General features: G+C 40.9%; 1 protein-coding gene and 1 long non-coding RNA gene across 3 annotated transcripts in view; one reads left to right on the forward strand and one right to left on the reverse strand.

Moving 5' to 3' along the window:
* Positions 1 to 26,710, reverse strand: part of Dpp4 (dipeptidyl peptidase 4) — an 87,258-nt gene that overhangs the window by 53,388 nt on the left and 7,160 nt on the right. For both annotated transcript variants that reach the window (XM_076928820.1, XM_034494645.2), the window contains exons 3-5: positions 7,077 to 7,172; positions 6,424 to 6,515; positions 5,148 to 5,222 (exon numbers count right to left, since the gene is read on the reverse strand). In XM_076928820.1, the coding sequence (XP_076784935.1) occupies positions 5,148 to 5,222; positions 6,424 to 6,515; positions 7,077 to 7,172 (263 nt within the window). The remainder of the gene's footprint in view (positions 1 to 5,147; positions 5,223 to 6,423; positions 6,516 to 7,076; positions 7,173 to 26,710) is intronic.
* Positions 21,305 to 24,336, forward strand: LOC143441144 (uncharacterized). Its single transcript, XR_013108369.1, has 4 exons — positions 21,305 to 21,469; positions 21,706 to 21,825; positions 22,693 to 22,742; positions 24,146 to 24,336. It is a non-coding gene; the product is annotated as an uncharacterized LOC143441144 (long non-coding RNA).

Consider the following 26,710-nt stretch of genomic DNA (forward strand, 5'->3'; position numbering starts at 1 on the left):
TATGTTCATAACAGCCTTGTTTGTAATAGCTAGAAGCTGGAAACAATCCAGATGTCCTAAAACAGAAGAATGGATATAGAAAATGTGGTTCATTTACACAATGGAATACTACTTAATATTAAGAATGAGGACATCCTGAGTTTCGCAGGCAAATGGATGGAACTAGAAAATATCATTCTGAGTGAGGTAACTCAGACCCAAAATGACATGCATGGTATGCACTCATTGATAAGTGGATATTAGCTGAAAAAAAGAATACAGAATAGCCAGGATACAGTCCATATAACTCAAAGGTTAACAAGCCGAAGAGCCGAAGTGAAGATACCTCAATCCCACGTGGGAGGGAGAAGAAAACAATCACTTGGAAGTGGGGAGGGAAGGACCTGTGTGGGAAAGGGGAAGGGAAAAGGGGGAACCTGATTAGGTATTGGGTAGGGGAAAAGGACTGAAGCCCCAAGGGCCAGCAGAAAGAATGGAAACAGGCAACCTCGAGGGTGGTGGGAGGTAGGAAGTGGGGGGACCCTCTAGAATGTACTAGAAACCTGGGAGGTGAGAGACTCACAGGACTCAAACGGAGGGACCCTAGATGAAATGCCCTACAGTGGGGAGCAGGAACTTAACTTGTAAGCCCACCTCCAGCAGAAAGATAGGGCATCAAGTGAGACAGGGGATTGCCATCCCACAGTCAAGAACTCTGACCCATAATTGTTCCTGTCTGAAAGATCTACAGGGACAAAAAATGGAGAAGAGCCTGTGGAAAAGGAGGTCTAAGCCACAGGCCTAAAGTGGGATTCAGCTCTAGGAGAGGCCTGGAGGCCTGACACTGTTACTGAGGCTATGGAATGCTCACAAAAAAAAAAAAAAAAAAAAAAAAAAAAAAAAAAAAGACCTATCATGACTGCCCTCCAAAAGACCCAACAAGCAGCTGGAAGAGTCAGATGCAGATATTTACACCCAACCAATGGACAGAAGCTGTTGACCCCTGTGGTTGAATTAGGAAAAAGCTTGAAGAAGCAGAGGTGGAAGGCAACCCTGTAGGAGGACCAATTCACCTGGACCCCTGAGATCTCTCAAACACTGAACCACCAACCAGGTAGCATATACCAGCTTATATGAGGCCCCCCAAAACATATATAGCAGAGGACTGCCGTGTCTAGGTTCAGTCAGACAAGATGTATCTAATCCTCAAGAGACTGGAGGCCCCAGGAGGTGGGGAGGTCTGGTAGCGTGTGGGGTGGGGGGTACGGACATCCTCATGGAGAAGAGGAGGAGGAGGTGTGGGATGTGGAACAGTTAGTGGGTGGACCAGGAAGGGGATAAAATCTGGAGTGTAAAAAAAAAAATTAAATAAGATTAAAAACATAGCAAGTCTTATTACTCGATAGCTGGGGTTTAGTACAAACAATGCAGTACTGTTTCAGAAAACAAACTACAATAAAATTCAAGCTTTGTCAATGAGGAGGAGATTGGCTGTCTGGTAGTGCAGCTGAGGGGAAGTCAGGACTCCTAAAGTTACCTACTTACCACTTCTCAGCCTCCTACACCCTCATGTCAACAAGTACTTATTAAATTCCCGTTTCTCGTATGTCATACATTCCTTTTCTGGATCCTGGATTGCTGAACACACCCCATGTTTGTTTCTTGGCAACCTTGAACATAATATTTTTCCAAAGCCAAAAGGTGTGGTAAAATCTAGAAATACTAAGAAAGACTGAGATCATCTTGGGATCGTGACAAAACTCTCATGAGGTATAAAATAAATTAGGTTTATCAACTGCCTTTGTCTATAAACAGTGGTGCCCCCACCTGCTTCCACTGAAGGTCTGTTAACTAAACAGAGCACATGGGAACATGGACTACAACACAGAAAGCACAATCAAATGTACCAAGAGCTATGATGGAGACAGGCAAGGCAAGTGTGCCGTCCTGAATTAGCTCTAGAGCAGGATAGAAAGCTGTGGGAAAGAAGGGTCTAGGGCTGAGTTCTTAGTGCATGAGTGCAATGAAGAACTGGAAAGGAAGGGCTATTAAATAAAAGCTGAAAAGCAAAGACAAGAAAGGCCATGCTTAAGATCATAAGCTCTGGCATCCCCCAGCCTAGAAATGAAAGTCTCTACTCTACAAGGTCAGAGAAGCTGCTTTCCTAACTTCAGTTTTACATGTGAAGTACTTCCAGACCATCATGCATGATCAGCATGGGACAGAGAACACAGTCCCATCTCCAGAGTGTGTGGCAGGGAGCAGAGATACTAGGAGAGCATCTACGATGGCAGGATGCCTAGTCATTACAACTTAGCAATAGTGATTGCAGATGTGATTGAAGAGGATCTGAAGACACTGGGAGAAGAAGATGCAATAAAACTAACTTTTTCTATTTTTCGAAGGTGTTAATGCTATTGCCCTGAAATTAGATGCTCTCAGAAGCATATATATATATATATATATATATATATATATATATATATATGTGTGTGTGTGTGTGTGTGTGTGTGTGTGTGTGTGTGTATTTCTATCTACATATATATAGTATATATTATATATAGAGAGACAGAGAGACAGAGACAAAGACAGAGAGACAGAGACAGAGAGACAGAGACAGAAGATACAGTCCCTGTTTGCAGCTACTTAATAATTTAATGTTCTGCAACAAAGCATGCATGTACCTCTGTGGTCCAGTACAGTAGAGACTAAAACATAGGGAAACTCTCAAGAAATATGGCAGGCAATGAATAAGCAAAAAATATCAAAAATGCATAAATGTTAGGAAGAAAATAAAAGGTGATGTGTCGGAATGATGTGAAGGTTGTAGGATGGCCAGAAGGATGGGAAGCCATATTAACATGATCCAAGACAAGCCAGGAAACAAGCAAAAAGACAGAAATCAGAAGATGCTGGGAAAGAAGGTTCCAGCAGAGAGAGAGAGAGAGAGCAAGTGTGTTGGCTCTTGGTGGGAGTGTGAGTGATGCTTGAGAAAACCAAAGAGCCATGTCACTCTGAAGTGAGGAGGGGAAGAGACGTGATCATCAACCACCAGAGAGTGTGGGACAGAGTGCTCTGTCAGCTCACAGACTGAGATCCACAATGAGATCCGTGTACAACGGCTCTACAGTGCCGTGAGGTGATGCTGCCTCATTCTGTGTAAGAGACGCCACTGGAGGGTATTGTTTTCCATAGATGTGACTTAACCTAAATTAGAATGTAAAGGAAATACGTTGACTACTCCCTGGAGTGAGTAGAAGGGTCTAGAAAGCACATGATATCAAGGATGACAACATACACCCCTGGTGCTGATGTCCATGGCTCTGCCAGGGAGCTGCACCTAACACTGCACCACACCAGACCTGTCAATCAAGAGCGAACAGTGAACTGACCTGGTTCTCTCACCTTGTTTCAGCTTTACCTTCGTACATGACTAGCTTTTAACATTCGTAACTGTCATCCACCAGTTTGCACCCCCAGTTGTTTGTTAGAATAATCTAGACCAATAGAAAATTCTGATAGCAGGTTAATCCCAGAAACTCAAATTGATTGGTGGCAAGATTAAAGCTGGGCAACAGGACTTTAATTTTTTTCTCAATTAAATATGTTTTTGGGGATTGTAATAAGAAGCTCTGTGTTATGCACACAACTGCAATAACTGAGAAGAGATGTGTAAACGTGACACAGATATCTAATTTGCTTAGAGTTGATGGGTTTAGCAGAACGTGAAAATAAAGACCACGTGGTGGATCCAAGGTAAACACTATGATGGGGCGGCACCATTCCACGGAGTCAAAGGAAGGAGGGAGTGTTTGGTTTGGCCAGAGTCCAGCTAGGTTGGTTTATGAGATAAGCTCACTCAACATTATTTATTCCAGTAGAAAAAAAAATTCAAAAGTAGCAATCACCATCTTTGTATTCTGTGTTCAATACTGAGTATCTCTAAAGGGTTTCAGTCCTTTCAATCCACTTTAAAATTCTCTATATGGTTAGGATGGATCCCAAGGGGGGGGGGTAATGTCTAGATCCATGCCATCTGCAGACACCAAACCCTAACACTATTGCTGATGCCAAGATGAGAGCCTGGTATGGCTGCCCTCTGAGAGGTTCTGCCAGCACCCAACTAAGACAGATGCAGATACTCACAACCAAGCATTGGACTGAGTCAGGGGACCCAATGGAAGAGTTAGGGGAAAGACTGAAGGAGTTGAAGGGGTTGCAACCCTATAGGAAGAACAACAATATCAATTAACTGGACCGTCCAGAGCTCCCAGGGACTAAACCACCAACCATGGGCCTACTGGTCCATGGCTCCCAATACATATGTAGCAGAGGATTGTCTTATCTGGCATCAGTGGGAGGGGAAACGCTTGATGCTCCAGAGAAGGAGGATGGTAGAGGGGTGAGGTGGGAGTGAGTGGGTGGGGGAGCACCATCTTAGAGGCAAAGGAGAGGGGGAATGAGATGGGAGATTGTAGAGGGGAGACTGGAAAGGCAGACAAAATTTGAAATAAAAATGTGTCTATAGTTGACAGCTGTTATAAACTCAAAAAAAAAGTGCCTCCTGGTGACCATGAAGAAGATATATAATTAGATGATAACTCTTTTTAAAAATGTCTGAGAATTCTATGTTCCACAGGTGACTGGAAGACGCTGAATGATCTCAGTAGAACCTTGTGATTAGAGCTAAGCTCCAATCAGGATTGGCTTGAATGAGGTTGGGATGTAGACTTGGGCTTTGTTCAGATGGTCTTCTGGAAGATGAGGGTGATAACATCTTAAGAGCAAGTACTTATTGAAGGTCAAACTATAAACATAGGCTGAGAAGAGAGAGACACAGGACTGGACCCTGTATGTACAGGTCAGACACAAAGTTACTTTAAAATTATATCATAAACTCCCATGATAAATTTTATTAAGCTATGTAATCACTATTCCAATGTATTAATTATGCCTTTTAGTACTGAAAATCATTCAAATGTATTTCTTTGAATATATGCAGGAAATTTGTCACATATAAAAGGAAACATATATTTGGTATAGACTAAATTTTTTCTGTTGGTGCCATTACTAGATATTATCCTTAAGTATGCATATACTTGAAGTCAGTTAGAAAATAACATATTCACTGAATTTTAAAATATCACAGAAGAAAGCATTTTCTTTACCTTCACAAAGTTGTATTCTAAGAGAATGTACTGTTGATCGGGTGACACTGAGTAATCAGTTACTCCAAAATTTTCCTGTTGGTCAAGTGGAAGAAAGAAAACTGGATGGTTCAAACTATTCTTGATCATTCGCAGGGTAGAGAGAACCCTACACATATGGATTGTGCCTTAGGGATGTCTAGTCACTAAGAGAAAGCTCAGTCACCCACACAAATGATAGTGGTATAAGGTGGGCATCCATGACAGTTAGAAAGCCAGAGAGGAAAGGATCAGTCGAAGAGGCATGGTTCAGGGACAGAGAGAGAACTCTGCCCACAGGAGGAGGAGCACGAGAGGAAAGCCAGTATGGGAGAGAATGTGCATATATAGAATGTTTGAAGGTTGCCTGTAACCCTAATACAGCATAGCTAGGCCAACATGGTAGAACATGGGAGGACATTAAATCCCCCAAACAGGTCATGAACTAAGGATTTTTGTTGTTGTTTTTGTTGTTTGTTGTTGGTGGTTTTGTTTTGTTTTTGTACATGAAGGTCAAAGTACTGTGTTTAATTATTTATGTTTTCCCAAGACACCCTGGTGACATATGCCTGAAACCAGAAGGAAGAGAGGGGATGTTGTCTCAGCCTGGTCTCTAGAATAGAAACAGAGACACAGGATGGAAATCTGTGAAGAGGAGGAAGGAAGTCAATAGAAACCTGCATAGCTAAATACAGGGAAAGTGAAAGGCTGTAGAGTGACTTGGAGATCCGAGTGGTCATTTCCAAGACTAGGAATTGAGCCAGAAAAATGTGATAGCTTGAGACACTAGGGCACTGAAGAGGAAAAAAAAAATCTCTAGTTGAGTTTGGGATGCTGAGCTGCATTGCACGTGCCCACGGGAGCTGTAGAGGAGCCAGTAGACTCTTGGAAAGTCAAGTTTGGATCTTGAGAGATCAGTGGTAATGGATGTATGAGAATCAAGGCCGTGAAGGACAAACACCAGAGCCATGGAAGTGTGTGTGTGTGGTTTACCCAAGTGTGGAAAGGAGCCAGTTGAGTGAAGATAAAGCCAGAGGAACACTTACATTCAAACACACAGCTAGAGGAGGAATCATCAAAGGAGACTAAAAAGTAGCCAAGGTGGAGAGCTGGACAGCGTTTCAAGAAGGAGAGAAAGATCCACTGGACCGTGGGTTGCAGAGTCCAACAGGATGAGAAATGAGTCCTCATGATTGGAAAAGAAATGAAAACAGTCCCCAGAATTCCATATGTGAACTAAGTGTGTGACTAAACATACGAGGGTACTGTTCTCCAAGAGAATGGAACTGTTTCCATGTTCAGCATTGAATAGCAAGATATTGTTGTCTTGTTTGTAGAGGTATTCAAAATCTAAAGAGAAAAAAAAATGGCCATATCAATATTAAAAGTTGCTATCAAACACTTGCATAAGCTACATTTTTTAAAAAAAAATTAAGTTCACACAGGGCACATAAACATATTATGTGCCAACAGAAACAAAGAACATCATACTAAACTTATCTATATGCCCACCATTAATGCCAAACTTGCAATTCACATTTAACTCTTTACAGTATATAGCAAAGAAACACTTCAGTTTCCTCCTGTTTTCTCCTTTACACTAACTACCCCTCTACCCCCAGTCCCCCAAGTCAGGGTTTCTCTGTGTAGTCCTGCCTGTCCTGGAACTCATTCTGTAGACCAGACTGACTTGGAACTCAGAGATCTGCCTGCCTCTGCCTCCTAAGTGCTGGGATTAAAGGTACATACCATCTCCACCAGGCTCCCTTTTACACTTCTAAGCAAAAACAGGTACTGCACAGTTTTAAAAGTAAGGATTGTATCTTCTCATTGACCAAAGCCCATAGTAACCCAAGCTCTCTAGATTGAGTGCAGACATAACATTCCCATCCGGCGAGACACGAGCCTTACCTGAAACCCACCGCAAGGAGTAGGACTTGATCCAAAAGGTATTCTTTAAATAGTCAGTTAGTGAATAAGTTCTGCGGCTATCAGCCGCCGCTTCATCTATTGATAGGAAAATAAAAAGAGGAAAATATTCAGTAAGATAAAGTAGTTCAGTTCTAGATAAAATAATATAATGTTCATAAATGTTAAAATAAGCTCACAGAATGCAAAATATGTCTTGGAAGATTTCAGGTTGGTCAGTGGAGTAAGAATTTCTTTAAGTATAAATCGATTATGTGTTTAATGTTTTAGAAGCAAGTTTCCTTGAGAATATCTAGGGCAGCAATATTAACAGAAATGTAATCAGTGCATTTTCTAGCAGCCATAGTTGAAGACAAAGAAAATTTAATTATATGGCATATTGCATTTAGCACAACATGCAAAAATATTATCATTTCAGCCTGTAACCAATATTTAAATGTTATTAATGAGTTTTTCCATAATCATTTTTGTACTAATTCTTTAAAATCTGGTGCCTAAATTTGACTTAAAGCTCATTTCATTTTAACTATGTTCATTTCAAGTCCATAAGTACATGAGGCCAGTGACTACTGTAGGAGATGGTGCAGGACCATATCACTTTTTGCTGAGGCGTTCAGGACACCCTAAGTTCTGTTGTTCTTCAGAGACCTTTGGCATATTCAGATCTTGGTTTCTATCACTATTCTTGTACTTGGTGGAATCAGTGGAGCTCTATATTCTGCTAGTAGGGACCCAAATTCAAATAATTTTTTAAAAATCCACACCACCACCAGGGCAATGGTGGCACATGTCTTTAATCCCAGCACTCTGGAGACAGAGGCAAGCAAATCTCTGAGTCTACAGAGTAAGTTCTAGAACAGCCAGGGCTACACAGAAAAAGTCTACCTTGACAAACGACAACAATAACAACCACCACAACAAAAACATGGTTTTTGTTATACTGTGTGTGTGTGTGTGTGTGTGTGTGTGTGTGTGTGTGTGTGTGTGTGCATATTTGTGTGTTTGCTTCAGAAAAACCACACACATGTCATTAAATATGAGTGGAAGTAAGGGTATATTTTGCAAGAACTGGTCGTCTTCCTCCTTGCCTTCTTCTACACTGCATCTGTGATCTAACCACAGGTCTTCTGACTTGGTAGTAAGCACCTTTACCCACTGAACCATCTTGCTGGTCCCTGGAATCATTTTTTATAATCTCTTTTATTTTCTTCCACTGCCATATAAATAAAAACAAGTACTTGTTGGTACTTGTTTTCTAGATGTTGTGACTTCAAGTTCTCAGTTGCTGTCCCTCCTCCATACCACCAACAAAATGCCGTTCAGCCTGCTGATATTGTTTTCAAATTTTACTTTCAGGAGCATTTTGAAGCCTTTTTGTGGCACTAGCAGGCCCCCAGTGTTGGATACAGCATTCTCTTCCCAGCTCATGTCCACTGCCCCTAGTTGTGGTCTCAGCTTGCCATGTGAACTGCCTTTCCCATCTCTGCTCCTCATCTCTCCTGTTTCCCTGTAAAGACTTCACCTGCTTTTGTTCTCTGTCTCTCAACTGTTTTGTAATGGCTTCCATTCTGCCCTCTCTAATTTGCTCTTCATATCACCTTATGACTTGCATTGAAAGCTTTTTTTTTAATTAAATGTATTCCTTAAAAATTTTATATATGTGTGCAGTGCACCCACCCCTGTCAATTCCTACTCTTCCCTATGAGTTTTTATTCCAAGTTCATGTCTTTTGTTTTGTGAACCACTGAACTTAAGGAGAGCCATCTGAGTGAACATGAGTATGAAACTCTCTGCTGGAGGCTGGTGGGTAAACCAGTGAATGCACAGCTCAATATAATGATTCTTCTCTCTCAGAATCCGCCAGTAGCCAGGGTGGGTAGGGCCCCATGAATTTTTTTCTCATCCATGAACTGACTGTTGGCAGGTCCAGTCTTGTGTAGACAGCTGAAGTTACGGTGAGTTCAATCTTAGAATAGCTGTGTCACCATATTATGCAACCCATCTCCCTATCTTCTGTCTCTTCACAATATTTCCTAGGCCTTCAAAGAGATGGCACAGATGTTGTGTTTAATAGTGAAGACCCAAAAATTCCTTATTCTTAGCATTTTGAGCTGTCAGTAGTCCCTGAATTCACCACTGTGGCACAGTTATTTGTTACGGGGGTTAACTAAATTCTGTCTAATTCAAAAACCAGTCCACAGGAAGGAATTCATGTTTGATACTGGTAAATCCTATAGCTGAGACGGTCACAGACCCTATTGGGTAACATACTATTGTTGTTTACTTCAACTGACATGAGGGAAAACTGCCTTCTAAATGCCTGTTCTTATACACATAGCCACGAATCCCACTCTTTTTTTAAAAATATTTTTTATTTAATATTTTATTTACATTTAAGATGCCTTCCCCTTTCCCCATTTCCCCTCCCTAGAAAACCCCTGTCCCATGCCCCCCCTTTCCTTTTTGCTTTTATATAATTTTTTAAAATGTTAATCAAAGGATTTATAAGTTTGGTAATGCTCAATCAGAAGCATAACCCAATACGCAACCTAGATATAAAAACTATCTTTGACTGGTGGAGACCTGTGAACATGTGCCTCCATGTCCCCTCTCTCTTTCTCTCTCTCATCACCTAGCTTCTCCTCTCCTTCATCTTCTCTCCTTACTCCATCTCTTCCTCTCAATACTCCTTCCCACTTAGCTCCTCCTACATATCACTCTTCCTGTTAAAGTAAAACTTTTCTCTCAAAATACAGTTAGAGCATACTTATTCCTAATTGTACCAGTGAGGTACAAGATAGTCCTAATACCCAGTCCATCATTTTGTTGACTAACCAGAACCTCTGTCATCTCTTCTAACTAAAACACTTAATTTTTGATCCTGGCTTTTTTTTTTTTTTTTTTGCTTTAGAGTGAATGTCAGCTGAAAACTATATACTCAGATCTTTTCTCTCAAAGTAAATAGCCAGGATTGGCTATGAGACTATGGGTCTTCAACCCCGTCAGAAATCCAGAATGACTGAGTTAACTGAAGCTATGGGAAGCACTAAACGTAGCTTCTAAAACTTAGCCAATTTATAGAGACCGCTGAACACCTGAAAAGCCCCTATACTACTGAACATTCTAGCATCAAATCTTCAGCCTTCTGGCCCAGAGCCATCTGACAGACCTTAGTGATGCTGGATTATTAAGGGCTGATTACTCTGTCTAAGCAGATATAATCAGTCGACTCACGAATCCCACTCTTATCCTTCACAAGGGAGGCGTCTCTGTAAAAGGAATCATCGTTGCAGTGAGAACAACCTCCATGTTCACTGTGCAGTCTTCTCAGCCAGGACATGTACTTTTTAAAGAATAGGACTGGAGGGTTGTAGTTTTGTTTTTGTTTTGCCTCAACTCTGGTTGGCACAGCTCAGTGAGATAGTAGAACACACACACACACACACACAGAGAGAGAGAGAGAGAGAGAGAGAGAGAGAGAGAGACAGAGACAGAGAGAGAGAGAGAGACAGAGAGACAGAGAGAGAGACAGAGAGACAGAGAGAGAGAGAAAGAGAGAGAAAGAGAGGCAGAAGTTTTGTTAAGTTACTCATTCCCCTGACCCCAGAGACTAATCACACAGAGCCTAACGTCTTTCTCCAAGTTTGCAAACGTTTCCATGTGCATGGAAACACCTCACCACAGCCCAGCCACAACACAAGCGTGTCAGTAAAACTTCACTTTCCTGTTACTTGTTTCAAAGCCCATGAGAAAGTGATTCTTTTATAGAAACTGTCCTTTCAAACGAAGTTTTTAACCGTAGTTCCTTCTGAGCTAACCTGATAATATCTGTCTATTGAACCTTCTGCCTCCATAGACAAAATTGCTACCTTCTCCTTGTTAACTCATAGACGTTGTTTAAACCCAGTGCATTAGATAGGTAGAGAGATGTACAAAGCCCATGGTTTTTCAGTTCAGTGTCTCCTGTGTCCCTGTAAGTTGTTAAGATAATGATGTTTATGAGCAGAAAGAAAGCAAAGGAGCAAAATCTACTCGAGTTTCCTTTAGACAAGAAGCTAAGTATTATGCTACGGAAAGTATTTTTTTGAAACTCCTACAGCAGGAACGAACAACACAACTGGATTTGCTCACTAATGTTATCAATTGTTTGAGTCCACCCAGCTATTCTGTCCTACCTCAAATAGTTAAGAAGGAAGTTTTATTTGGTAAATACTACTGAGGACATAAATTCAGCTAATCCAAAGCTACTCGTCTACTAGCAGCACAAAACACACCCAACAAATTTATAGAAACTGAAATATACTAAGTATAGACATTCACAGTCTTATTCTCTTCTGGCATAGAGTCGGAATGTACCCATAAAAAGGAAGAAAATGTATTTGTATACGTGCACACATGGTTCTATCATAGAAGAGACATCATAGTAGAGCATAGACCATTGGCTCTTGGTTTTGTATGAAGGAATGTGGATAAATCAAGTTAATAGGTCACCGGGCTCTATTTTACTTAAACGATATTGTATGGACATTTGTTTACCCAGGTTTTCTCATTTAAAATTCTAATAATTTTAATTGGTGATTAATTAAAATTAATGATCGAGTCCAAACCCCCTTGAGGTTACCTTGTATCCTCCAGTGGGCTATTATTCCCTTCATGCTGCCTTCCCCACTAAACGCTTACCTCTTAGCTCCCCTCTGGTGCTGCTCAGTCTGGTCTCTTACAAGCACATAGCTTTGCTAAGCCCCTCATCTGTGCCTTACTCCAGCTCCCTTCAGCTCCTCATATTCCTTGTGGATCTCCATGCAGATCAAAGAAGATGACTCAATGCTCCTAAACACCCACAGGGCCTACAACCTGCCTTGCCTTGTGTTAGGTTCATTTCGGTGCTCAGCAAATTGAATGCAAATCACTTTCTATATGTTCATAAAAAGTCCCAGAGCCTGGCCACACTAGAACAAGTAGAACAACAAATGTTCCCTGTGGTTTTTTTTGTTTTTTTTTTTTTTTTTGTCTTGCCATTTGATAAGCAGGACACATTGGAAGACAGTTTGGAAACATCCAGATAAGCAAGTTCTGTGAGATTCGAGTGCCAAGTCCAGGTTTTGACCTTTATTAGCTTCACAGTTTGCTGCCAAGGTACACCCGTCCAACTCTTACAAGGCACCCTCATGTTTGTGCTTGTGCTTCTTCTTCCTCATCTCCTTGCTCCCTGACAGGGCACTGCTGCAGCAACAGATGCAGGTCCTTGGCTGTTTCTGTGGTTTTCATGGTGCGACCTGGGACATGCCGTTCATTTGACTTATTGGTTCAAAGCATTGTACCAGCCAAGGAAAGCAGTTCATCATATGGTACCCATCAGCTCATAAACAAATGCAATCTCTTGAATTTAGAATCTTAGGGAAGACATTAGCTGTATTCTGCTTTATTTCCTTGGCTTAAAGAACTAGGATGAACCATGTAAAAATGACACTTGTCAGTCATAAACATCAGAAGAGCAGCATTCAAAATGGTTCAGCCTGGTAATGAACTCTCACCAAAGGTTATGGTATAACAAATCCTAGCTTCAAGGTCATAATAATTTGTAGATCAACCATAATCCCAAGATAATAAAATCCAGATAAGAGGGACTATATAGTCTTCCAGAGTAGTATTGATTTTGACCAATGCCACTGTCTACATAAAGTATATTTCATCAACTCATTCATCATTTATCTTTCAACTCTTAAACACTTTGTAACATTTCTACTTTCCAAAGATAAACTGCTTTGGAAATTGAGTAGCTAATAAAATATTTCTAAAAAGAAACATGTTTCTTAAGGCTCACAAATGCATAAAGTTGTTTTAAAAAAAAAAAAAAAAAAACAGGCAAAAGAGGTATCTGGTTGAAGTTTGTGGGTGCCATATGGCAAACAGTCAACGTTCCACACTAATTTTTCTTTCTACAATGAGTACAAAGAAATAAAACAGGTGTTACTTCAGAATTCACTCTTGTAAAATAGCAGCCTTGACAGACAAAGAAAACATATTTAATAAGAAGGAAGTAACAATTAACACATAGGCTTCCGGGTCCCTGAGGCTGGATCTCAGTCACCTCCTATCTCTGCTCAATCACCAAATAAGAAAAAGGGAGTTGCAGGTGGTTTTGAAAGCCAAGGACCTAGCTGTGAGCACAGACTTGCTTTGGGGAACTACTGAATCCTTGCTAAGGTTCAGATCTAATCCATTGCAGTAGTTTTAAGAGGTGCAGGCTTGGAGAGAGGTGACTAAGTCCTGGAGGTTCCATTCTCACATTCTCAGGAATGAATTAGTGCCTTGTGAAACGTGTGGGAGGAGTGAGTGTCCCCCACCATGGACCACCATGTGAGGATGCTGCTGGCAGAAGATGTCATCAGGGAAGCAATCTCTTCTGTCATGCTGAACCAGCTGGCTCCTTGACCTTGGCTTTCCTGGGTTCTAGAACTGTGAGAAATAACTTTCTGTCCCTTATAATCACCCAGCCTTAGATAATTTGTTATAGCAGCAGAAAATGGCCAGTACAGAAAGTGGTACTGGACAAGTAAAGAGTTGCTAAGCAGCATTGGAAGTGGGTAATGGATAGAACCTGGAACTGCTTGGAAGCGACTGTGGAAATGTGTTTCATACTGTTTCTGTGAATGCAGCACTGCAGCCAACGTTAGCAAAGGGTCCAAGGAATAGGACTTCAGAGAAAGGTTCAGTCGTCTTTGAAATTATTCTAAGTGATCATGTCAAGAATGAAGGGAGAGAAAAAGATGGCGCAGATCCCGCTCATGAGGTCCTAGACAGAAATGAGGACCATTTTTTTTGAAAACTGGAGGAAAGGCCATCCTTTCTTAGAGTGGCAAAGAACTTGGTGTCTATGCTCTAAGGCTTTCTAGAAAGGACAATATAGAAGCCATGATCTTAATTTGGTAGAAGAATTTTCTGAACAAACTGATTACAGGATTTTGTTGGTTCTCTCGACTGCCTATAGTAAAATGTAAGAATAAAGACATGAAATACTGACAGAGTTGACAATCAAACGGCAAACAGAACTTAAATACTTGGAAAAAAATCAGTTTGACTAGGTCATAAAGATGAAATGGCATATTTGGAAATAATGCTAAGGATATGTGTTAGCATGTTAGCATTCTTTCTAGGCTCTGCCCAAAAGTTACCTAGCAACAGCCAGGTAGGCCTGGCTTACTATAGAATAGTTTGGTCTGTCTTCTTTGAACACTCTGACTCTTTTTTCTCTCTGACCTCTCTCTCTCTCCCTCTCCCTCTCCCTCCCCCTCCCCCTGCTCCTCCCCCACCCCTTTCTCTCCCCACCCCTCCCCCTCTCTCTCCCCCTCCCTCTCCCCCTCTCTCTCTTTCTCTCTCTCTCTTTCTCTCTCTCTCTCCTTTCCCCTACCTCTCCCGCTTTCTCTGTCTCTACTCCTTTCTCAACCTCAGTATAGGTCTAGTATACGGCTGGTACCTCGACAGGGAGGATTACTTCAACATGGGCCCTCTGAGGCACCCCCTCCTGCCACACCATACTGCACTCTACAAAACATATCCTTGGCTTTACAAAACATATCCGTATAGACAAGTAATTATTTGATATGTAGGTCAATACATAAGGAGCACAGACCTGAGCTCTGCTCTGTTTTATTGTGCTCCAGATGAATACCACAGACTAGGTAAGACATGAGCAGTGAAAATTTATCTGGCTTATAATTCTGTACACTGGAAAGTCCAAGATCATTAGTTCATGTCTTGTAGGAATGCTGCTGCTGAGTTATAGAAAGGCATCACATGGCAACAAAATCTGTATGAAACGGCAAGGCTGGGTGTAACATGCTTTTATAATGTACCCACTTCTGCAAACACGACAATAGTCCACTCTAAAGAGTGGAGCCCTCATCACCTCACATCTGCTTTAAGGCCCATTTCTAACACTTCCACACTAAGAGTTAAAATCTCAACACATAATGTTCAGAGATTACAAACCATTGCATTACTCACAAAGAGACTGGAAGAATGACTTTAAATGCATGTTAGAGAGATGTGGGCAAGTCAAGACAAGGAACCATACCAAAATAAAAGCACTACGTGTGGGCAAACTCCATATTCACTGCCTTGAATCTCAGAGTTGCCTTCAATCTACATGCCCTAAATTCTGGTGTGGTGTTCTTCTGTTGCCTTATGTGCAGCTCTAGTAGGGCCAAGGGGTGTCTAGGTGGCCACTGGTCATTTTGGAGATATAGTAACTACTTATCACCTAGCCTCAAGGTTATTTCAGCAAGCCGTAGAGCTGATACAGAGAACTACTACCTTGGTGAAGTTCTAGAAAGCCCCAAATGGATAAAGTTCAGTAGAGCAAAGGGGTCATGTCTGCTCATGAGATTCTAGAACTGGGCCAAGACGGGAAAACATTTGAGTTAAATGTTTTCTTAAGACACAAAAGAATTAATAAGGCTTTTCCTGTTGGGTTTGGGGCTCACAAAAGACCTCTTATTCCTTCTTTACACTTCTCTCTTTTTTGAAATAGGAACAGCTTTCACTAATGCAGTTTAAAGCACATGATAAACTTGTTTTCAGTTTCACAGCTGGAGAAAACCTCCCTCAGGATGTGTATTCTCTTGAGTTGTGCTCACTTCTGATTTAAATGGGGCTTTTCAGTTGGTACTTATGAGTGGGTGTTAGAATTATCTTCAGGTACTAACAGAGAGGTACTGAATGTATCTGGTATGTGAAAAGGTCATAAATTTTAGGGTGGTGGGTGGAATGCTTTAGTCTGATTGTCCTTAAAAAATCATGCTCTCTGTTGTAGTGGTAAAAGACAGGCTTTTCAGATATCCACTACCCTGGCACTTCAATTCTCTGTGAGGCTAGGCTCAGCTTAACACTTTAATGGGACTCCTGTGTATGTTAAACATGTGGCTCTCAGATTCTTGTGCCTCCTCTTAGGACTCTTTTTTATTTGTTGGTTTGCCTTGTCCTGCCTGGAGGTGATGGGTTTTGTTTCATCTTATATTTTATTTTCTCATGTTTGCTTGTTTTCTCTTAGAAGCCTGTTCTTTTCTAATAAGAGACAAAAAGGGAGTGGATCTGGAGACAAGGGGAGGTGGGGAAAAACTGGGGGGAGTAGAGACAGTAGAAACTATAGTCAGGATATATTGTATAAAAAAGGAATCTATTTTTTTAATAAAAGAAAAATAAAGAAGTAAGAGACAGGCTTGCAGGAGAGAGATTGAGGCATGAGTACTCTGTTTTCATGGGGGACCAGGACTGTATAAAAGAGTTTAAATAAATTAATATGTCTGTCTGTCCTTCTGCCTTTCTGCTATTGAGGAGACATCACAAGGTCCCTCATCAGACACTAAATTCTACTTAGTACCATGGTCCTAGACTTCTCATCTTTTATACCTATAAGAAAATTAATTTTTTTTTACTAATTACCCAATCTTTGCTGTTTTGTTATAGCAACACAAAATGGCTAAGACAGATACTTAAAGACTTTAATGTTTAACCCACAAAATTAACATAATAGCATTGTAAGGCCTAGGGAAAGTTCTCAATATGAGATGAGGTAACATATCTAATGTGCTTTATTCAAGACCTAGAATCAAAATCTTGGAACTCTATAGATATGCTACAGTATGTGTTATTGTATTGCTTGAAGCATGCTATAGAAAGTCAGGATACAAACTAAAAAAAGAAACAAACAAAAATGTCGTCTCTGGAACACCTAGCAGTGATGCTGACACCAATAATTCAACATCAAAAAATTAGCAACCAATTAAATTCCCCTGTGTTCATAACGGGTATGCAATAATAAAGAACAACTAAGAAACCTGCAACCATATTTGGTTTGAAATATATATCCACCCTACTTCAAGCAGTGCACCTAGCAACTCTAGAACCTATGCTGAGTTGCACACCCCACTCCAAACAATGGAATAAATTTTTATGTCTAAAACAGCCATCAGCAGTGCTCCTTTTATGGACAGTTTCTATGCTATTGTATATCTTTATGGGACTGAGAAAGCTGACCTCAGATCTGACTGGTCTGGGGCATGTGAAATAAACATTATATCCTCTTAGTGAACTTTTAGAAAAAAGGCTCTATTAGTACCTTCTGCCTATCCACGATTAGATGTGCACATGATTAAAATCAGAAACAGAGGAAGAAGCAAGCTCAGCAGTCAAAAAGTTATATAACCTAAATCTGTCTATCAAAATATAAAACCATTTTCCCTAATCCCTAGTAGTGAGCCCCTTCTTTTAAATGCCATGAAAAGATACCCCAAACAGTAAGCAGGGCTCTAGAGCATCCTCTCACTTAGGAGGCCAGTTATCTTTCTAGGAAGCCTAAAGGGGTTTGTTTGGTTTTTTTTGTTTGTTTGTTTTGTTTTGTTTTGTTTGCCAATTTGTAATCTCTGTGTGTGCCTCTTCTGCCCACTTCTTTTAGTAGGACATAAAACTTTAAGCATAAAAAAAGACATCAAGGCCATGGAGACACCTGGATTAGATATTGACAATGGGTAACATAATCCCAATTAATGATAGTATGATAGTCGGAGTCCATGACATTGAGAAAACACATAGGATATATGCAAGCTCATCATTGGCTTCCTTTGTTGAGGAATCCATAACACAGGCCAAGAGTAAGGAGAAGGAAAGGAAACCCAATAGTTAATGGAATGAAAGGATAAGTAAAGAATGATGTTTTTCTGGTTATACAAGAGGCTGGAAGATAGTTACACAATCAGTAGACTTCCTTCTCAACCAAGGAACCATCCCAGGAGCAGCAAGCAGCATCTGATAGGGGTGTTGACATTTAACCAGGCCCTCTGAAATTATGGAACCAAGTGCTCTAAATATCTACCCCAGGATCAGAGAGTTGGATGAACAAACTTTTATAAGGAATGTAGCCATCTCCCTGGGGATCTAGCTCAGTGGTAAATCACGTGCCTGGTTTATCTAAGACCCCATGTTTGATACCAAACACTTAAAAAAAATAAAAATGTTACCATTCTGTACATTTTAAATGTTCAATTTGAGAAGTAAACAAAGTCGTAATGGATATTTACTAGAGTCTAGATAAAATAAGATGCCATATGTGGTTGGGTGTTCCTTCCTACTATTCCTTAGCCCTAACAGTATCTAACACCATGTGTGTCTCTTACCCTCTTGTTTGCTGTCTGCCTCACTTGGTTGACTGGAAATCGCAATGGGGGCACTCATTGGGTTTCACTTCATTTATTCTTGATCACACCATTATACTTGGACAATACCTGGCACACAGTAGGCACTTAATATACAGATGTTGGATAACAGAAAAGAGACAGATAATATCAAGTCAAGAGTCAAGAGTCATAAACACCAACGCAGGGCTTCCAAGAGGCAGTGAGATAGAGAACAAAACAGGCTCTAAGTAGAGTCAGTAAGAGATCCGGGTCCAGCCTGTCCCTTGTCTCCAATAGGCCCATTTCTCTAAGCTTGCTCCAGTTTCTCAGTCTTATGTATTGTTGTCCTCTTCCAGATTTAGCCTTCTTTGCTTTGTAGTGATGAGAAGATTTACACTGTATTTCCAAGATCTAGGTGTCTACAGGACTCCTGTTAGCTTCTACTAATAGGAAAACTTAGAGAAAGGCCAGGCACCCGGAAGAAGCCTTGATTGGTGTTTATGGCTCCTGCTTCTTGGCTTGGTATTATCTGTCTCTCTCCTGTCATCTAACATCTGTGTACTGAGTGCCTACCGTGTGTCAGGAAGTACTCACTTAGTCCTTGCTGATCCTTGCCAATAGTCACACCCACCCAGCAGCCAGTCTCCTTTACAGTACCAATTTGATTTGTCTTGGCTTGCTTTCCAGAAGAACCGGAACAGTTAGGCTCAATACTTGCCTCAGAATTTTGAGTTCAGAGTGTCTGTGCTCCCAAATCTTAGACCCAGTTCTTCCCTACACTCAGGATTTCCTTAGACTTTCTCCTCCTTACTTCATCTGTACAACCGACATTTTATACTAAATCTCTCTGCCTAAACACCAATTATGATTCTAGGTTGTCAAGAACCCTTAGTAGAAACTTACTCTTCTTGCCTAGAAGTAGCGTCTACACCAGTTGTAACATTGCAACAATTAGATCTGGAATTGCATAATTTCTCTTGGGTGACTGAGTGGAAATTATTTTGGGTTTTGTGACTCAAAGGTTGTCTGGCCTTGGTTGTAGCTATTCAAAGTCAGCCTTTATAACTTAATGAATGAATAATGTTATGTTTCCATCAAACTTTATTTACAAAAGCAGGTGGTCAATGTGGAGTATTAAATAAGTACATAGACATCTCTTAAAACTGTGAGTAATTGCCGGGCGCTGGTGGTGCACGCCTTTAATCCCAGCACTTGGGAGGCAGAGACAGGCGGATTTCTGAGTTTGAGGCCAGCCTGGTCTACAGACTAAGTTCCAGGACAGCCAGGACTACACAGAGAAACCCTGTCTCGAACCCCCCCCCCAAAACAAACAAAAAAACAAAAAAACCAAACCAAAACAAAAAAAACAAAAACCACCACCAACAACAACAACAACAAAAAAAAAAACTGTGAGCAATTAAATAAAAAGCACACAATTCTCAAGATTAAGTTTAACAAGCAGACACTAAGATTGACATGTGGATGGCCAGAAAGCAATAAGAACTTGATCCCACAGAGCAGCAGAGGGCAAATGGGTCCTGTATTTGGGCCAAGATGAAACAACACTGTCATTGGTGTGGAACTATGAGCCAGCCGTGTTAACTGCTACAAGGGAGAGTTCAGGATGCTACAGAGGAACGAACACAGGCTTGCTTTTGGAAGCAAAAATAACCTTTATTCTAATTATAGCTACTCTCTCACCCCTTGACAGAACTCTCTTGGGAACAAACAATACATAAAAACAAAAGGCCTAAACTAATATAATGGGTGTGTTGATGCCTTGCTAAGCTGCCTGACAGTGGGGGCCAGTGTAATATGAAGAGATATGGACCCAGTGATGGAGATAATATAGGGATAAATGACCCACAGACCATATCAAAGTACTCCAGCCTAGGGGGTAGTTTCTCTGATGACAAATAGCTGAAAATAATTGTGGAGAGACATTGATGAAGGGTGTTAGCGTTCAAGCTGAGAACGATCATCTGGTATTTGGAAGGATATAATCATTTAAGAAAGCTGAAAAACTCTAATATTGACGCACTGAAGAACTTTCCAGAAACATTTATAAGCATAATTAACAAAGTTGCTCTTTGGGACAGATGTTCCTAATCCAGGGTACAAGGAAAAACAATCATTGGAAAATGTCTCATAGAAATGGTCCCTTTTTCAGTATTTACCAGGCAAAATTCTTAGCACCATGGGGCACATGGTAAATGTTATTATGTCTCTAGCCTCTGAGAGTGTTAAAAAAACAAAAACATTTTGAAAATGTAACTAAAACCACATTTATAAGCCTTCTAACATTCCTTTGGTGAGCTGGCTAGTTCTAGGCACGAGTGTCTCATTAACTCACTTATCTATCAGTCTTTCTTCATGCTCTAGATAAGCAGACCAAGAGACAAATAGTTGTGACCAAAGTGCCATGACTAATAAACACCCAGGCCACACCTTGTTGTGGATAGCCCTGGCCTTGTATTTTGATACTAATTCACCTTTCCTGTGAAGGGCTGAAGAAGAGGTACGAGTCATTACATAGGTGAATTCTGGTGAACCTTCTGCCCATCTTAATTTGTAAAATCAAGGCTGGAGCCAGTGATTGGGAGGTGGAGGAAGGGGAGATGGAGAAATAAAGGCTGGTGGAAGAGAGTGGGAAGGGGACTGGAGGAAGACAATGGAGGAGGAAGACGATGAAGGAGAGGACGACTGGGAAGCAGGAGGTAGAAGGACAGATGCAGGGTCTGGAAAATCCTCAAGTTATAAGGGTTACCTGGGGAACAGAGTAGTGAGGGAAATCTGTCCAATCTAGGCTTACAGAATATATTCATAATTACTGAGTTGTGTTTTCATTGATCGGTCATATTTGGGTTGAAGATTTAAATAGCTCCCAATACAGATAGTTGTGACCAAACTATCTTCATGCTCTAGATAAGCAGACCAAGATACAGATAGTTGTGACCAAAGTGCCATGACTAATAAACACCCAAGCCACACCCGAACAGGCAATCGGCTCCAAGGGCTGTGGTTGGATGTGACTTCCTTTAAAACTTCCCTAAACCTTTGCACATGGTAGATGCTCTGAGAACAGATGTCATGAACTAGTGGAGGTTGCATTAGGCCTCATGGAGATGTGAATCTAATGCCTGCAGCTAATTGAAATAGCTGCTTCTCTTTTCTATGTGATTGTCATCAAAAACTAGTCAGGTAAGGCTCAATGAGAATGTTTGTTTGTTTGTTTGTTTGTTTGTTTTAGTTTCTAAGATTTTGAAACTACAAAATTCTAAATAATGCATGCCCTGTGATAATACACTTTAAAGAAGATAAAATTACCTACTAAAAATTCTATAACTTCTGCACCAAAGTCACACGGTGACTCATTTTGTACCTTGCTCACCACTGTTGTGTGTCTGACCCTCCTGTTTGTTTAATCCTTTTCTTAGAGCTCAGAGGGATGGGGAGCCTTCCTCTCTGACAACTCCTGGCCATCCTGTGCCTCACATCCTTGGTTCCCTGACTTGCAAAGGACATGGTCTGGTCTTCGTCTCATCTCTGTCTTTCAGGTATTTCAGTTTCTCTTCACTACTTAGCTCTTTCTTGTCTAAGTGTGCATGAGAAAGGTCACCCATGAGGAAGTGCTCTCCAGACCTTGCTACCTCTTTGAGTCATCTGCCTGTTCGATTGTGCTAAAATAACTTCACAACTACACAGTCTGCATCGATAGCCTCAGTCCTTTCTTTCACCAACCCTCCCCCTGCCTCTTCATCAGTCCAATACTGCTCAGCCCAAACAAACCTCTTCGTCCTCATCTTCTCTTAGGCTTCTTGTTCTGTGCCTGATATTTGGCCAATTGATCGGGACATTTTATATCATTAGTTGAACACAAAATCTGAAGTCTCTTTCTTCATCAGACTATAAATACACCGAGAGAGTAGATGTGCCTTTGTCAAACCAACGAGCACTGTACACCTAGTAGTTTTAGATGATCTAGTATAGGATGATTTGAACTTGTATTTATGAACATATTATAGAAAGAAAGAACCGGCTAACTCCTGTTGTCCTCTGCCTTCTATGTACAGGCTGTAGCATAAACATTCACACACACACACAGACACACACACACACACACACACATACACACACACAAACAAGTGTTAAAAGTAAAAGAATCTTTCTTTTGCTCACTCTGCTTTAACTCAATGAGTACGGATTTACCACACACAGTACTGTTCAACTATTCAGTGTTCTGGGCAACAGAGATATACCTGAGGACAACATGAAAATCTGGTTCTCTGGAAGCTTATATCCCAAAAGGAGGGACTGGGGAGCAAAGAAGTCAGCAACGGTGCCAATTAGATGGTAGTGAGTACCATGAAGGAAAACAGCCAGGGAGGTAAGAGGATTGTTCGTTTTGTTTCTGTTTTTACCAGGGGAACTCGAGAGGCTGATGGGTAAGAAACATTTGAGACAAGATCTGAAGGTGAGCAAGTGGGCACCATACAGACTCAGGGAACAAGTGGGAGGAGCTACAGAGCGACAGTAGGGAGCTGGGACCAGTGGGGCTCAGACTTCATGGCCAGCTTCTCTGGCCAATAGCTCTGCTTTCATTTTAGGCAATGGGAAGCCTCTGAGTGGTTCTAAGGAGAGATGGACATGAATTGCCTGTGTGCAAATATGACCACTGCATTTATTTTCTATCGCCATTTAACAAATTACCTCAATCTCAGTGGATTAATAACCAGCCCCACCTCCCAATCCAATCCCAGCTTATTAGCTCAGATGCTGTAGTTCTCCAAGTCCAGCTTAACACAGATGGCTCTTCTCCTCAGAGTACAATGGGTGTGGAATCAAAATTTGGCTGGACTGGGTTTGAATTTGGAAGCTCTGGGGAGAAATTTGCTCTCAAGTCTATCACAATGTTATCAGGCTCATTTCTTTGGGATTGTGAGACTGGAATTTTTATTTCTTGACTGCTGCCAAGCCAGTGTTCCTCTCCCCTTTTAGAGAATGCACACGTCCTAACTACTTGGACTCTTCCTTGTCCAAGTCAGCAACAGCAGACAGACATCTCTCTGTAACTAGGATTTCTAACTTCCTACTCTGTGAAAAATCAGATAGTGTTAACAAAAAACTATGGGGTTTGGTAGTCAAGGGTCAGGGGGTGGGAGGTTTTCTTTTGAGGATGTGAGAGATTATAGCATGTTTGTAATTGAATAAAAATGAACAAGACAATGACAAAGGAATAGTTGAAACTTTGTCTTGGGATAAGCAGAAGGGATGGGATACATGTCGAAATGAAGGGCTTGGCCTTAGATAGGAACTGGAGACTTGGTCCACCACCATGAATAAATACATGGATAAACTTGTAAGAACTGAGTTATCTTCACGTGGTTTTGGCTTCTCATTAAAATACCAGAGAGGGTCTTAACCTGAGAATGAGCAAGTAGAGGCTTGAGGGGTGGGCTATGCAAGGAGTCCTCCATTAAGGGAGTAGGCAAATCAGGGGATTTCTAGAACTGTTTTCCCCACTGACACAATAGACCACAAGTGAGTTACGAATCAGGAACAAGGGGCCACTCTTAGGTTCTACATATTCTCTTTGGTGTGATCAAGCTACTTCCATTTAGACAAAATTATTGCTATGTCTGTTAATCCCCCACACAGAGAGACACTTAAAACTTAAAGGATTTGAGACATCAGCAAGATTCTTTTGTCCATGTTAAATTGTCAGTTTCTAGGGATATGAGGTTATTTTATTTGCTTTTCATTTGTTTATTTTATAGGGCTTTTTTGTGGCCATTTATTATTTGGAGTCTTACTTTTCCTCTGGTAATTTTTGTCGATCTAATTTTTACCATCTCTTTTAAAAATTTGCTCTTTTAGGGGCTGCTGACAGCTATGCAGTTGCAATCACTGGCTGCTCGTTCAGAGGACCATGCTCTACTCTCAGCACCCACAAGGCAGCTCCCAACTGTCTCTAACTCCAGTCCCAGGGGATCTGATGCCCTCTTCTGACTTCTCTGAGCACAGAATGCACATAGTACAAAAATACACATAAAGGTAAAACATCCATACACAGAGAAAGAAAATAAATATAAAAATTAATTTCTCAGTTTATATTGACTCTTTTTGTCATGGTTTATGGCTGCAAATTGGATAAAATGTGATAGTTTCTGTATAGTCATATGAGGAACTGTATAGCAGTTTTCTTTAAATGTTTCTGACTTCTTCTATTGTCTCAAATTTGTATCTAAAGTGTTATAAATTCAGTTTTTTCCTGCTTATGGTTTCTTTGGAGGCCAAGATGAGTCAATGTACCCTTGGAGAAAAAAAAAAAAAACATCAAAATATAGACTTACAGTAGGCCCAGGGAGTTAGGAAAGAAAACCATAAGAGAGTTATAAGAGCCAATTCTCTTGTAACTTACAAGAGCAGAGCTAGATTGAATCTTGTATTTTGCTGGGAATTTACATCTCCTTAATACAAAGAAAGGGAGCAATAGCAAGGTACATGGCAACTGCACAGCCTCTCTCTCTTCTGACTTTCAGAATTCTCAATTCAACATAAATGGTCCCTCTTCTAAGCACTAAAGAAGGATATTCCTCTTCATTCCTAGTCTAGTCCAATAATGATGATCTGTTTTCCTTGCTAATAATTAATTTAGAAATAGAGAAGAGATAACATTTTAGACAATACAATTTAAGGAAAGTTCACTCCAGGTTAGGGGATTTCTAGAAATAGTTTTCCTCTGATACACTAGGCCATAGATAGGACCAGCCTCCTCTCCCTTCCTGAAAGAGCCCTGTGTGATGCTCTAAACTGAAGGAGTTATGTTCAACAATGATAAAGGATGTGGGAGATACTGTAGAGGACACGCTTGGGGAAAACTGCCATGTAGTGTGAGGGTGACAGATCTGAAAGGCAAAAGGACTTTGGGCCCTGAGAATGATCTCTGGTCATGACACCAAGGAACTAAAATGCTGCCTTACTTCTAGACTCCCAGTTATACAAGATGCTGGTGATAACACAATGAAGAGACTCTGCATTTTAAACAATTCTGGCTAGGTACTCCAATTTCTTGCAGACAAAAAAAAATATCTCATTGAATATGATCTCTATACCAAATCCTGGGGCTGTAAATTGCTGGGAATGGAACACAGTAGTGTGACCTGCATGTCTGGAGTCAGCATAGGGCCTGGGGAACTAGAAGGATTATATTCAGGCCCAGTAATCATTAATCTTTCATGCTCGGCTAGTTTCTATACAAACTTCCCTGGATAGTACTTGACTTTGGCTTTTGGATACTCCCATAGCACTTTGATCATTTACAAGAAGAGCTCTTAGGTCTCTTGTTGTGGTTAATGTTCAGGTTTCCTTTAATATTGTGACCCATTTGAGGACAGAGGTCGTAGCTATCATCTTCCATTCCTTAGTACAAAGTGCCACCATTTACAATATGCTCCAACAACGATACTTGCTGAACAGGAGAATTACAAAGCTGGGCAGGGAGAATATTGCAGAGGAAGCCCAGAGCCTGGCTCTGGGAAGGGAGCTGGTCAGAGACATCTCTGCAGATTAGCAGACATCTCCACTTGGGCTATGAGGGTGGTGTCTCTAGGAATCCTCTACTCTCCTCCCTCATTCCTCACATGTTTCACTGTCTTACCTCTGAAATACGACTCACTAAAGCAAACAAATTTATTTCATCCCCAGGACACCGACATCTCCCCTCCCACTGGTACAAACTAGCCCCTGCCCCAAAAACGCTGTCCACATAGGAGGAGTCAGAGACATACTTTTCAGTGTACCTAATATCATGCTGTACTGTAATTAAACCCTCCAATTATTAAAAATTATACTTGGACTAAAAGAGCAGCTCCCTTCTGGATACATTGTCTTCCATTTTACTTTTGCCACAGTTCTGCACTTTCTTCTAATGTGCCTGCAGTAGACCATTGAGGCCCAGGGGAGGTGGTCCTCGTGCGTGTTCCTCAGGTCTCCACACTCACAATAATTCTTGACATCAAAAAAAAAGTGGGGGGGGGTGAGTTGACAAATAATGCTGTAGTTACTCTGGGAACTTTGTCTCTAAAGAGATGCTAATTCTCTCGTGACTGAGTAATTATATTATATGGAAGAAAAGAATAAACAAATAAAAAAAAGTAAGACTCACCCATGAGACATGGTACTGAGCTTAAGTAAGGTGGGTATGAATAGAGGACCATCTAACTCAGATTGGGAAATGTGAACTCAGGGAAGGCATGCGTTGTATTCCCACAATTACACTCTGTTCTATACATCCTGAGCCACCAGAGTTTCCAGAAAACTACAAACAAGATGACTTCAGGCTTTTGTCCAGCCTCACATTTTTTTTCAGGCCTAAAATGGGTAAATTGTATAATATATCCCCACGGATCTATTTTTTTTTCACACAGTGAACCAAATATT

This window comes from Arvicanthis niloticus, chromosome 2, assembly GCF_011762505.2.
Source record: "Arvicanthis niloticus isolate mArvNil1 chromosome 2, mArvNil1.pat.X, whole genome shotgun sequence".
NCBI lineage: Eukaryota > Metazoa > Chordata > Mammalia > Rodentia > Muridae > Arvicanthis > Arvicanthis niloticus.